Consider the following 12,880-nt stretch of genomic DNA (forward strand, 5'->3'; position numbering starts at 1 on the left):
TGGAAGTGTGCTTTTCATGCTGAAGTGTTCAGAAAGAGTGTCTGAAGAGCCTACTAGTTATTCCCTGGGAAATTTTAGCATATTGATCTGAATTTTGTACGTGGTATAAATCCAGGTGCCTTTAAACGTTACTTTTATCACAGAAGCAACCTCTCGCTTTCCCTACGAGTGACGGTTCCATCTGTTGTCACTGCAGAGGTTCCTCAAAGGCGGACGGGCGCGTGACCGGGGGTGCGAGCACCGGCGGGGGCGCGCACGGGCGGGTGGGGGCGCGCACGGGGCGCGCGCGCCATCTAGCGGCTGCTGGCGGCGGGAGCGCGCTGCCGGTGTTGGGTCCCGGTAGGAGAAGGGAATTCCTGTCCTTGGCTATCAGCTGAGACGAGGAAACGGCACTGGAGCGGTTGCTTTCACTCCGGTGAATGTGTCAGCTACTCAGCAATAAAAGGGAGAGCTGGAGAAAAACCGGGAGACTCGCAGGCAGCAGTAGCACCCTGCGGTTTTTAGCTGAGTTTGTTTGCTTTGCCAAATCAGAAGGTCTTTGCCCTAAAAGCATGCTGCAGGAAAAAGAAAGTCCTTACAAGAGGGCAACCCAGCACTGAAAAAGTTGACTGTAATCCAGAAAGTCAGGGATTTGCAAACTCTTGTCCCTAAGCTTCCCTAGGATTCCTTTTCTCTTTGGTACTTTCTATAAAGCCTCTTTTCTTTGCGGCAGGGACAATGTCTTTGGTAAACATGGTTTAGCAGACCAGTTTCCTTTAGGAGTGTGTGCTCTGGTGTTTTAATGATGGGTCAAAGCTACTCATGCCAGTGAGCTTGGAAGAAATTCCACTGGGATCACATCCTTGATAGGTGGATGGTCACTCCCAGCCTGGTGCTGCAGGCTAAGGAGATGCTTTCAGTGTCAGTTGGAGTTTGAGCAACAGAAAAGGTATCAAAGACTACTTCTCTCAGATTGTGTGCTGAGTTGGAAAAAACAAAAAAGTTGGGATCATAGTTCTGCTCAAAACTTCAAAAAGAAAGGGACCAAACCCATAGTATGCTTTTTCCAGTATTTGTCCTCTTAGTACTATGACCTCTTTTTCCCATTTTTGAGGAAAGGGCTTTGGATCCATGCCAGCAAACTTCCTGGAGAGCTATTTTCATACCTTGAGTGTGGAATATGTACTGCACCTTGTGAAGAAGGAAGGTCATCTGTTGTGTGGACTGGGTACTTCTGTTCTTGTCTTCTGTTTTTGGTAGGAAATGTCTTCCTTTTACATGTGTACTTGAGGATTTTCAATGTCTCTTGTTGCAGAGAAGCAGCAGCCTCTTCTCTGGTGCTTGGGGATGCTTATTCCATTATCTGAGGGTTCAGGAAGAAAAAAACAAGTGTTTAGTAGTCAGAAATGAAGGAGGAAGGTGGTGGTGAAGCATTAAGGTCCAGATGTAGCACTCTGTTTCTCAGCTCTGTGTTTCATCGTGCTGTCTTCAGCTGTTTCCCAGCCTGCTGTCCTGTGACACGGAGCTACTTTGTGCTACCCCAGAGCCTGGCTCGCTGTGACCCTTGGACATAAACACTGCCATCCACTGTCCTTGCCGAGGACAAGGCTGAGTGATGGCAGCCTGGCAGAGTCAGCACCTCTTCCTCTGCAGCAGGAAAATGAACACCAGCAAACGCCCTCTCCGCCTGCCTGGATCCCAGCGCTGTTACAGGACACGTATTTGTATCTCACAGTGTGGCCTTGGGGCTGCCGGCGCGTGGACTCGTCTGTGCTGTCCCGTTCGGACCCTGTCGCGGTGTCCCCGCGGTGTTTGTACCCCGTGGTTTGTCACCAGCAGTAGGAATAAAGGACCTTCCTTCCTTGTTTCCTTCCTTTCCTTCCTTTCTCCTTTCCTTCCTCTCCTGGCGGCGCGCGCGGCCCTGCCGGGCGGGGGCGGGGCCGCCGCTAGGGGGCGGCGCGTGCGCGCCGTGCGCCCCGCGCTCCCTCAGGCGGCGCGATGGCGGCGGCGGCGATGGCGGCGGCCCTGTCCCGCTGCGGCGGAGCCCCCCGGGGTAAGGGTGGCGGCACCGGCTTCGCTCTGCTGCGGCTGCTCGTGGGGGGGCTGCGAGTCACGCGGGAGGGGTGGGAGGGGGCCGCGGCCTGCGCAGGAGGTGGCGTTCCGGTGCCCTTCAGGGCCTGCCTGAGGGGAGTCCCCTCAGGCGCGGGGGTGGCGCCGCCCTTCAGCCGGGCCGCGGCTGCGGCCGCGGGGCTGTGGGAGCGTGTCCCGGGGTGGGGGCACCCTCAGAGCCCCTCACGGGCCGGCGCCCAGCCCTGGCCCGGTGAGAAGGGCAGCGGCGGCGCTGAGCCCCCTCCCCGCTTCCAGCGCTGGCCCTGCGGTGCCGCCGGCTGCACACCGTGTACCAGAGCGCGGAGCTGCCCGAGACGCACCAGATGCTGCGGCAGACGGTCCGGGACTTCGCGGAGAAGGAGCTGATGCCCCTTGCAGCGCAGCTGGACAAGGAGCACCGCTTCCCGGCCGAGCAGGTGCGTGCGAGGGTTGGGATGGCACAGCCAGAGACCCCCTTCCTGCAGCTCTGGGGCAAGACCACTCGGGCCCAGGTAAAATGTACATCCGAGTCCAGTTTAGCAGAAAATTGAAGTTTAGATCAACTCGTTCTGAATGCGGACACTATAATTCCCACCGGGCATTTTGACTCTTCACCTTTACTTGTGTTTCTCTGTATCTGGCTTTAGTACCACTAAGTTCTTAGCTCTCTCACTGACTTACCTGTGGTCTGTAATACAAATTGTGAAATTGGTTTATAAAATTAGTTAAACACTTTTACAGACTGCACATAATGTTTTATGGTTTCAGATGGTGGAAAAAAGTCATCAGGAGGTACATGCTGCTTATCCTCTGGGGCTGTGAAAAAATCAAAATTCCAGCCAAACCAGTGATTTCTTTTGTGGAGAGACACACCAGTGTGTGTTAAGCAATGAAATACAAAACTCCAGCAAAATAGATCCTGTTATATTAGCAAGAGACTCCAGGCAAACACTGTCCAGAGGCATGAGAGTTTTGTGACGTTCCTCTTTCTAGTAAGGTATAAGGGTGGTAGCCAGGAATGTCACACTTACCCTAAGGAAGAAAACTTTACTACAAATTTTACATTTGATTCTGAGTCTTTTGACTTGAATGTGTAGGGGAAAATTCAAGATGCAAACAAGATGAAGCATCATACCTAGAATCAGTGGCTGTCTTGTTGATCTTCTGGGTTTCATGTGAAGGATTGACGTTTTGGGTGCCGCATAGGAGGGAAATTATGTATCTAAAAATTCTCCCCAGTTCCTCTAAAAGCAACACAGGCACATGGTAGCAAAGCAGGGGGTCTAGCTGGGGCACTTGGGGTACTTGCAATGTAACTAAAAAAAGAATTCTCTGGGAAGCAAGATCTGGCTTTATTGAGAATAAAAAATCACCTTGCACCACTGTTTTCTGCAGTCATTTATTCTGTAAAATTCTTCCCTTGTGCAGTCCTAGGCTGAAGCTCAGCAGACTCAAAGGTAAAGTTCTGATGATTTTTATCAGCTAGATTTCCCATTTCTACTGACGTGAGACATGCAAGGGTAGAGCTTTGGTGGGAGGCTGAGGAAGTGCTGGTGGAGTTTTGTCTCCCTATTTCACCTTCAGAAGGCTCCCCCTCTCCCAGTACTGAAGAGAGCTCTTTAAACAAGCAAGAGCCTAAACAAACAGTGATTGTACAGCTCCTGCTGAAGTCACTGGGATGTGGGGACACTTCACAGTTTGTTCGGATTCCCATTTCACCAGGAATTGGGTGCATCTTTTCCTCTGGGTGTAGCCCTCTCATGATGTGTCTTGCTCTCCACATGTCTGTGTGTATTTGCTGGCACACTGGTGCTGCAGAGGATGTGACCTGTCCATTCCCTGTGTGCAGGTGAAGAAGATGGGTGGCTTGGGGCTGCTGGCTATGGATGTGCCAGAGAAGTACAAAGGAGCAGGTCTGGACTACCTGGCCTATTCCATCGCTGTGGAGGAGATCAGCAGGGGCTGCGCGTCCACGGGCGTCATCGTCAGCGTCAATAACGTGAGTGTGAGGGGCAGTGAAGTGAGGCTAGCATGGCAGAGGGCTGTTTGGGAGAAGTGGATCTGTTCCTGTGGTGGGTTCTGCTGTGTTGGAGAGCACGATTGGTTGTACCTTCAAGAGGCACTAACAGCACTAAATTCTTACAGTCCCTGTATTTAGGGCCAATACTCAAGTTTGGGTCTGAAGAGCAGAAGCACCAGTGGATCGCTCCCTTCACCAGTGGAGAGAAAATTGGATGTTTTGCCCTCAGTGAACCAGGTGATGTGACTGTTACCATCCCTGTTGCAAAGAACATGGTGTAGCTTCTTTCCTTGGTCAGGTTTAGGATGGACTTTGGGTATTTGAAACGGAGCAGTTTGTAGAAGGGTCGTTTATAGGATTCTGTGTGAGTGAAATCTCAGTACCCGAGGTATGAACTGCCATCCTATGGTCCCTGCTGAAAATACTCATTGCCTGTGTGAGCGGGGCTCTGGACATTTTACGCTCATGGGCCTTTCCCTGTCTTTTGGGAGGGACAGTGGTGACTCTGCCACAGTTCAAGAGGTGCCATGAGCTCATGGGGTGCAGGTGGGGTGTGGGTTTGCCCCCAGTGTGTGACCAATCATCTGAGGTTTGTTTGCTGCTGCTTTGCTCAGGAAACGGCAGTGACGCGGGTGCAGCCTCCACCGTGGCACGCCTGGATGGGGATGAGTGGGTTCTGAACGGCACCAAGGCCTGGATCACCAACGCCTGGGACGCCTCTGCCACCGTGGTGTTTGCTACTACAGATAAATCCCTGAAGCACAAGGTGTGATAGTTTGTATCAGTCAGGAAAAAGGGGTGGGAGTGAAGGAGTTGTGGAGAAGTGCTGCCACAGCTGGGACTCTGTAGAGCCCTGCAGGCATTGAGCAGAGGAGGGACTGATGTGCGCTGGTTTTGTTCTGTCTCAGCTCTCCCTCCCCTCCTCCTGGTTACCTGGACATATGACTTTTATGTAAAATGGAGGAACCTGTTGACAGCCAAGGAAATGGGAAGGTAAAAAGACACCCATTCCTAAGAGTTTGACTCTTGTTGCAGGGTATTAGTGCATTCCTGGTTCCCATGCCAACACCTGGGCTGTCACTGGGGAAGAAAGAAGACAAACTGGGAATCCGAGCCTCTTCCACTGCCAACCTGATATTTGAGGACTGCCGGATACCCAAGGCAAACCTCCTGGGGCAGCCAGGAATGGGCTTCAAAATTGCCATGGTAAGAGTGGGATGGGGGTGCAGCTGTGGCTGTGTACCACTGTAGCTCCCAAGCTTACCATTTTGTAAACCATTTCCAGAAGCATTCACTTCAGTGAGGACTGCTTGCATAAGCTGTTCTGTGTCATGTTAAGCTGTTGACCCTTCTTGCCAACATGGGAGGAGTCATTCCCAGAGCTTGATGAATGTTTAATTTACACAGATCCTTGACAGCACTTCTATTGTGGCAGTTCTCAGCTGGAACAATGCTGATGCCACTGAGATGCTGTGTCAACAGGGACAGTGTATTTTAATTTTTCTTCTTTCCCAATCCTCTATTCCTTCAGTTGTACCCATAGATAAAGGGAAAACATGGCATTTCCCCATGTGAATACTGTGGCAGAGGGAAGTTGTCTTGGAGGCCCACGACAACTTCTGGAGAGTGTCTCAAGGTGAATGACAGCTGAGTTCTGGTATGCATGTGACTTGTGAGGAGGAGCAAGGGAGCTGGGAACAGCTTTGTTTCCTACAGCAAACATTGTCCTTTGAGAGTGGTCATTGCTCTCTCTGGAGGGGCAAAACACCCTTTGTTTGCCTGACATTTTGGGCCAAGCTCCCTGGAGCAGAGCCCATTCCATTATGTCCAGAATTAAAAGCAGTTAGTGACTGACAGGTTCTGTAAAGACCTTCATCCTAGAGTTGAGAAGATGAAGCTTTTTCTCCCTGTGCTGCAATTTCTTCCTGTGCATAGAGGGGCAGAGTGGGCATTTGAGCTAAGTCAGGTAATTGGTGGGGTTCACTAATAAAAAAATGCTTTCACATATGTGTCCTAACAGCGAGGGTAAAGAAGGAAAACTGACCACGTTTCCAAAGTAAAATCAGCTGCAGAGTGAGTTGGGTCTCCGAAAGAGTTCTTTCCAGCCCCTTCCAGAGCATATTCTTGTGCTGTTTTCCTTATTTTGCACCCTCTCTTTTTCTCCCAGCTAATACACAATCCCTCTCCTTTCTCCTATTGTTGAACTCCTGCCTTCTCTCTGCAGTTGCAGTGCCTGTTACAGCTCTATTCCTGCATAACTGGGGACATTCTGAATCAAGGAGGTCTCTGACCAGGGGATTTTAAGGCTACAGCAGCTTTCCAGCAACACCAGAAATGTGTGTGTATTATTCTTGATATGACTTGACTTACATGTATTTCATGTCTTTCTCAGCAAACTCTGGATGGAGGGAGGATTGGTATTGCCTCACAGGCACTTGGAATAGCCCAGGCAGCTCTGGACTGTGCTGTGGATTATGCTGAGAAAAGAATGGCCTTTGGGTCACCCATCACAAAGCTCCAGGCAGTGCAGGTGCGAGCTGGGCAGTTCCACAGGGTGCTGGGGCTGGGGGAAAGTCCGTGTGTGCTCTTGGGTGTGGTATTAGGCACACAGTGGACTTTGTGCTGTCTGGGATAAACAGGGTGATAATTTTGTTTTCAAATACTGTCAATACTAATTGTTGGGACAGAGGCTCCATTTCCTTAGATGGCCCCAGGGCTGGGAGAATTCAGCTGTCCCCTTGTGCAGGCAGAGGCCCTGGACCAAAGGCTGTGTTTTTTGTTGCAGTTCAAGCTGGCAGACATGGCTGTGGCCTTGGAGGGTGCACGCCTGCTGACCTGGAGAGCTGCTATGCTGAAGGACAATGGAAAGCCCTTCACTAAGGTATTTCCAGCCCTACTTTTTTCCAGCAGCCACAGCACAGGGAACCCCACTACCCAGAGCATCGCTGTGCTCAGTGCTTGCCCAGCCAGCGCTGCTGGGATGTTACCCCCAGCAGGTCCTGGGATGTGGCCCACCCTGGGCAGCTGCTGGTTAGAACCAAGGGGAGAGGGGTGGCTGCTCTCAGCCGGCACCATCAGCAAGCTTGTCTCTCTGCACAGCTGCTGGGTGAGCATTCAAGCTCTTTGTGCAGGTGAGGAGTTCCTTTTTGTGACAGCTGCACGCTCAGTGATGTTTTCCTTCCCCAAAGGAAGCGGCAATGGCCAAACTGGCTGCATCAGAAGCTGCAACGTCCATTGCTCATCAGGTAACTGTCAATTGACAGCTCTGACATACAGCATGTGGGAAGGGACTTTGGATGTCTCACAAGTGCTTTGGGAAGGTGGGATGGAATTTACTAATTTATATTTGAAACACACCAACCAAGCAAGCAACCAGCCCTATGGGTGAACCCAATTAGCACAACCACCTTCACAGGTTGTGGGGAAGCAGGAGGATGGCAGGGGTTTATACTGGCCTGTGGCAGCTGTATTATTAAAGTAGCCTGTGCCTGCTGCTGTCCAGGGCAGTGGCAGTTTTAAGGAGCAGCAATGTGGAAGAGAGCATGGGGCCACCAGTCATCACCACTGCACCTGGATGAGATCTTCTGTTCCTCAGTTTAGTGTCCCCTTTAATAAAAGCACCTTAGACTATGGATCACTAACGGATACCTCTGAAGCAATTAATTGCCCATCAGGAATATCCATATCACTCTTACCCAGATCAATCCTGTGTGTTCCTATCACAGATAAGCTGCCGTCATCCCTGTGTGTCCCATCCTCCCCATTATGCTTGCAGTGGGCTCATTTCCTCTTAAAATGGCTGTGTGTGCCTGTGCATTCTGTAGAAAACAGATTCCTTGGCGCCCCTTCCTTTCTGAGGTGCTGCCTTTGTTTCAGGCTATCCAGATCCTGGGTGGGATGGGCTATGTCACAGAGATGCCGGCGGAACGCCACTACCGCGACGCTCGCATCACCGAGATCTACGAGGGGACCAGTGAGATCCAGAGACTGGTGATCGCAGGCCAGCTGCTGAAGGCCTACCGAGGCTGAGGAAGCTGCCTGGAGCAGCACACTGCCCCAAGTGCCTCATAATCGTGCACAATGATGGAGTTTGACCCTCTTGAATGAGGCTACTGATGGAGGTTTTCCTCACCAATGAGTAATAACCCTCTAGTTAAAATGTGCTGATTCCTCTTTGGACAAAGTTTGGCCCACCGAGGCTGGACTGAGGTTTGTAAGTGATGGCTGTGAGTGCAGGAGGGTGGAGGCAGCCTGTGCTCATAGGCTGGCCTGGGGCTTTTCCTAAACTGGACTGTTGGAATGGCTTGGTAGTAGCAACATGACAGCACTTGCCAGCCACTGCTAAATTTGTCACTACATGGCACTGGATAACCAGTGCCAGAGTTCGAGGTGCTGAGAGCCATGATCCCTGTGCTCTGCTTCAGGCTGCTGGTCACGTGCCTCTGCAGATGAGACTTCAGTGGAATTCAGGTGTGGGATGCAGCTTGTGTGAGCTCCTAATGGGACAGCCTGAGCTGAGGTAATCCCTTCCAGCAGGAGAGGAGCCAGACAGGACATAAGGAGAACATGCAGGACAACCCACACACAGAGGGCTCTGGGCACAGACCGTGGTTGCTGTCTGCATAGATGTGAAAACACAGCTCAGAAAGAATCTCTCGATCTGGGCCAGCAGGGCCCATCACCTGCTCACTCAGCTGCTCTGGGATGTAGGGATGGAAGCAAAGGACAGCAAAGCTGCAATGCCTAAGATTACTTGGTGGAAAAAAAAAACCAAACAACAGCAAAAAACCCCCCTCTGCTCCAAAATCTGCTTCTGCAGTATCAGCAAGAACAGGACTGCCTAATAGGGCGGTAACAGCTTTTAATCTCTACAAGTTTTGGGCAAAAAGGAAATGAAGAGGTGACATACAAACCTCACCAGGAAGCTTTAGCAGTAGCACATCCTCAATCAGTGATCATTGGTAAGACATTAACTTTACAAGCATCAACAGCCAAAGGAAAAGCTCCAAACTCAGGAGAAGAGGGAGGGGATTAAGACTAGAGCCTGTATGGTCCAGTCCGCCTCCTTGTCCAAACAAGAACACTAGAGGGAAATGATTATTTTCCTGTGGTGCCATTTATTTAGACTTGTGTGCAGACAAGAAGAGCAGGATTCTGTTACATGAGAGCAGAGAAGACAAATAAAACCTGATTTTAAAGGACCAGCACTCCCTCACCCTTTTTTTTTTTAATGCAGATGTGAATTAATTTAGAGTAATTTCTTCCAGTCACAAGCCACAGGAGCAGAAAGCAGCAAGGCCTGCATGCACCAGTGAGACCAGTTCTCAGTGATGTCAGTCATCCCTGTGCAGGGCGCTGGAGGGCAACAGCGTGTTGGGGCAAGGGCCTCAAGTGCTGAGTTCCTCCTTGTTCTCCCATGCATAAGCATTGACAGAACGCACCAGGCACTGCATTCAACAGGAGCATTCCCTCTGGAAAACCATTCCAATGACTGAATATGTTGTAAAGTATGGAAGGCTTCTGGCTGAAGCTTGAGTTCAGCCTGTGTCACCACTTTGCTGCAGGCTCATTTCTGTGCCGGTACCTGAAGATGTGGGATCCTGTTTTACACTAACTTCTTGCAGCCACTTGGGTAGAACAGGAGCTGCAGGGACGTGAGGACTTGAGCAATGCAGTTCCTGTTGTGATGTGCTCCAGCTGAATCCCCAGTGAGCCAGCACAGTCACATTTCTGCCAGCCCATTTCCCCACTCCTCCAGGTGCTTCTCTTAGATCTGCTGTGCTGTCAGAGCTTGCTGACTGCCCCTCTTCACCCTCAGCCTCTCTCATTACTAGCTCTAATTTGCTGCAGCTTCTCTCGAGAGCAAATGAAACGATCCCTGTTACCCCACCTCAGCTGACAGAGGAGAGAGAACCTGCAACATTGAGGTAGCAAAAAAAAAAAAAAAAGTTGCAAAAGTTTTCAAACAAAAGCTTTCTTAACGCTTTGTTTTCCCTGCTACCAAAGCTTTCTCTGTTCAGAGAGAGCTCAGTGCCCTGTGACACTGCATTGCTTTAGGGGTAACATGAATGGTTTCACACAAAGGCCCAGAGCTCCCAGAGCAAAGCAGTGGCTTTTCTCAGAGCAAGATACTTCACACTTACTCCTCACTGCTGCTGGCTGAAAGAACTTTGTGTGATGAGTGTGCGTCTGCTCCTCAGGGCTGTTGCAGAGGAACTGCTGAAAGGGCAAAACACAAACGAGTTTTGCAGCATTAAATCAGCAGCTCTTACCAAGCCATCCTCAGACAGCACAAACCCAGGTGTGGGCAGGGCCAGGCTCTCCTTGGAGAAAAGGGTCTGTTCACACAAGAAGCCACAACTATCAACTGACAAACTCAGTCAGCCTTGCAAAGGTGGGGCACAGAGATGGGAAAATCGGGTTATACATAAACTAGAAACAAGTGGGGAAGGAGATAAGTCACTTTTCAAGAACAAAAGCTACACTTCTCAAGGACTTTGTGGTTTTTGCCCCACAATGCTCTAAGAGTACATGAAACTGTTTATGATAGAAAACACAGTTACAGTAACTAGGAGCTACTTCCTGCCCCATCTTAGACCTGATAGTTTTTATATCATGTAGCTCAGACTCTTGTAAGTTCCCAACAGACTAAAGGGAGATGAACTGTTCTGAAAAAAGGACAAATTTATTCTGATTTTAAATTAGTTCTTCGTTTTGCCCTCACTCTTGACACAGACCTGGCAACAGCCACATATTCAGGTTATGTTGGGAATTTGGAAAAGATGGAAAATACTACAGTTGAAAGACATCCTGAAGTAAAAAAGTAAAGTGCCTGGAAGATTAATAGAATGAAGACATGGAATAGTAATACAAAAATGTGATAATGCTGTAACTTGAATGAAAAAACTAATTTCAAATTCAAATTTTGGAACTCATCATGTTTGCAAGGTGAAGCGTGACCTCAGAGAAATGTCAGCATAAACAGTTCCATTTCTAAGCTGACTGCTCGCAAAGATGCAGCAGAGAACCAGGCCTGTCAGCAGATTTGTACACTAAGTTCTGCTTCTGTCCTGACAACTGTGCTATAAGCACACCCTAGTCTGTTCCTTTTTTGCCAGCATTTTACCTCTTGCAAGAAGGTTTATGTTAATCAATTATTAAAACAGTTATTGTTGACAACTTTCCAGAAGGGGCAGGTGGTTGGGCAATCTCACTGCAGGACTTTGTGTCCAGTTTATTAAGGAGTTCAGCAAAGAAGGCATCAGCAACTGTACCAGACCCAAGGGGGACAGGAAGCCAGGTCCTACAGAGTCTCCCAAAATCCAGAGGACCCAAAGCACCCTGTACAGCTTGATGCTCAAGCAGGGGAGACACTGGAAAGACAAGGAGCAAAGTTCCATCTGTGCAGGGAGGGCCCACAGCTGAGCAGCCAGGTAGGATCCGTTTCTAATCCCCCTGAATGGTTTGAGGAAGGAGAGATGTGGGACAAAGCAGTTTTAACTTAAAGCTCTGGGAGAACACTTTTTCTTAGGACAGGTAAACTTCAGTGAAGCTCTGCCAAGCACCTTTTCCTGCCAGCTGAAGGGGCAGCAAACCCCTTCACTGGGCACACCCAGCACAATCTGAGGGGCAGAGACAGAGGGCTCAGCAATGGCTCACTCAGGTCTCCTGGTGCAAGAGAAGGGCACAGTGCAGGGAGGCAAGACAGCTTAACAAGGAAGGCCAGGCTTTTTTGGGAAAGCTAAATTAATTCTCATTAAGTATTTATCAATTAGCACTTCTAGAACTTTCTCCAGAATGCTTCTCTAAGTGTAGAAATTGTTCAGAAGGACGCTTAACAGGCATGGCCTAAAAATGCTGCTGCAAAACGGAGAAAGACCTTGTATTTTAATTTCAGAGGAATTCCAAAGAAATAATTGCAAAAGAGAGAACTGCTGTGAAGCTGATGACACCTGAGCTGTGCACAATTGTCAGGTAGGCGCAAAGACTGGGCAGATAAAGCTGCAGCGAAGTGGATCTGAAGTTGTTATTCCACTGCTGGGAACCTCTCAGCAAAACAAAACCCACCAAAGAAGTGTTTTTTATTTGAACACCCACCTCGATATTTTATTCATCTTGAGGTACAGCTCAAAAATGCCTTTGTACTGTCCCAAGCAAGTCTGGGACCTATCAGCTGGCATGAACAGAAACAGCAGATTCCCAATGAAGAACTATTAATTTCATTAGAAAGTGAGTTACCTGGGGATGAGCACTGCAGGCACATGGTGAAGGGAATGCTTTAAGCTAAGGGAAAGAAAAGAACTCGGGTGGTGGGGGTGTGTGAGAGAGGGAGGTAAAGTCCCAGACTCCCCCCTGCTATCCCCACCCACACTTGCTAAATTCTTGGTGCCCTCGCCCACCCCGCAAAGGCTGCGCTGTGTCTTACTGTTTGTGCTGGGATGTTCCAGCTGTCTTGGAGGTGCATCCCAGCCAGCTCAGAGGCATCAGCCCCTCTGCCAGCCGTGCCAGACCTGCCTGAGAACAGAGGAAGGGGTTAATTAATGACATTATTGACAGTGCACACATGTGGCTGGACAAAATTTCCTGCCATGTCCAACATGCTCTTGTACCACCCGACAGTGCTGAGAGCTTCAGGTGTTTGACCAAGCCCTCCCTTACCTGGAAGGAAACCGGTCCCAAGGTCACCTCACTGCTCAGTCAGGGCCAGTCTCCAACCTTCCTCCTTCTCCCATGCCACCAACCCTTCCCAGCATCTGCCAACTAACAGGAGCTATGAGCTCTCAGGAGAGCTCC

At 49.8% G+C, this 12,880-nt stretch overlaps 1 protein-coding gene across 2 annotated transcripts; it reads left to right on the plus strand.

Annotated features, from left to right (window-relative positions):
• The first annotated feature begins 1,977 nt into the window (after positions 1 to 1,977).
• On the plus strand, positions 1,978 to 9,288 carry ACADS (acyl-CoA dehydrogenase short chain). Of its 2 annotated transcripts, none has more exons than XM_033075632.2 (10): positions 1,978 to 2,032; positions 2,344 to 2,504; positions 3,917 to 4,066; positions 4,213 to 4,324; positions 4,702 to 4,853; positions 5,123 to 5,293; positions 6,480 to 6,617; positions 6,873 to 6,968; positions 7,276 to 7,332; positions 7,964 to 9,288. In XM_033075632.2, the coding sequence occupies exons 1-10, from the start codon at positions 1,978 to 1,980 to the stop codon at positions 8,114 to 8,116; spliced, it is 1,245 nt and encodes a 414-aa protein (XP_032931523.1). In that variant the 3' UTR covers positions 8,117 to 9,288. The 2 variants fall into 2 exon arrangements, with proteins under 2 accessions (XP_032931523.1, XP_042635759.1); XM_042779825.1 differs by lacking the exon at positions 1,978 to 2,032 and adding an exon at positions 3,496 to 3,524 and having other exon boundaries at positions 2,417 to 2,504.
• Positions 9,289 to 12,880: the final 3,592 nt, after the last annotated feature.

This window comes from Catharus ustulatus, chromosome 18 (assembly GCF_009819885.2).
Source record: "Catharus ustulatus isolate bCatUst1 chromosome 18, bCatUst1.pri.v2, whole genome shotgun sequence".
NCBI classification, from domain to species: Eukaryota; Metazoa; Chordata; class Aves; order Passeriformes; family Turdidae; genus Catharus; species Catharus ustulatus.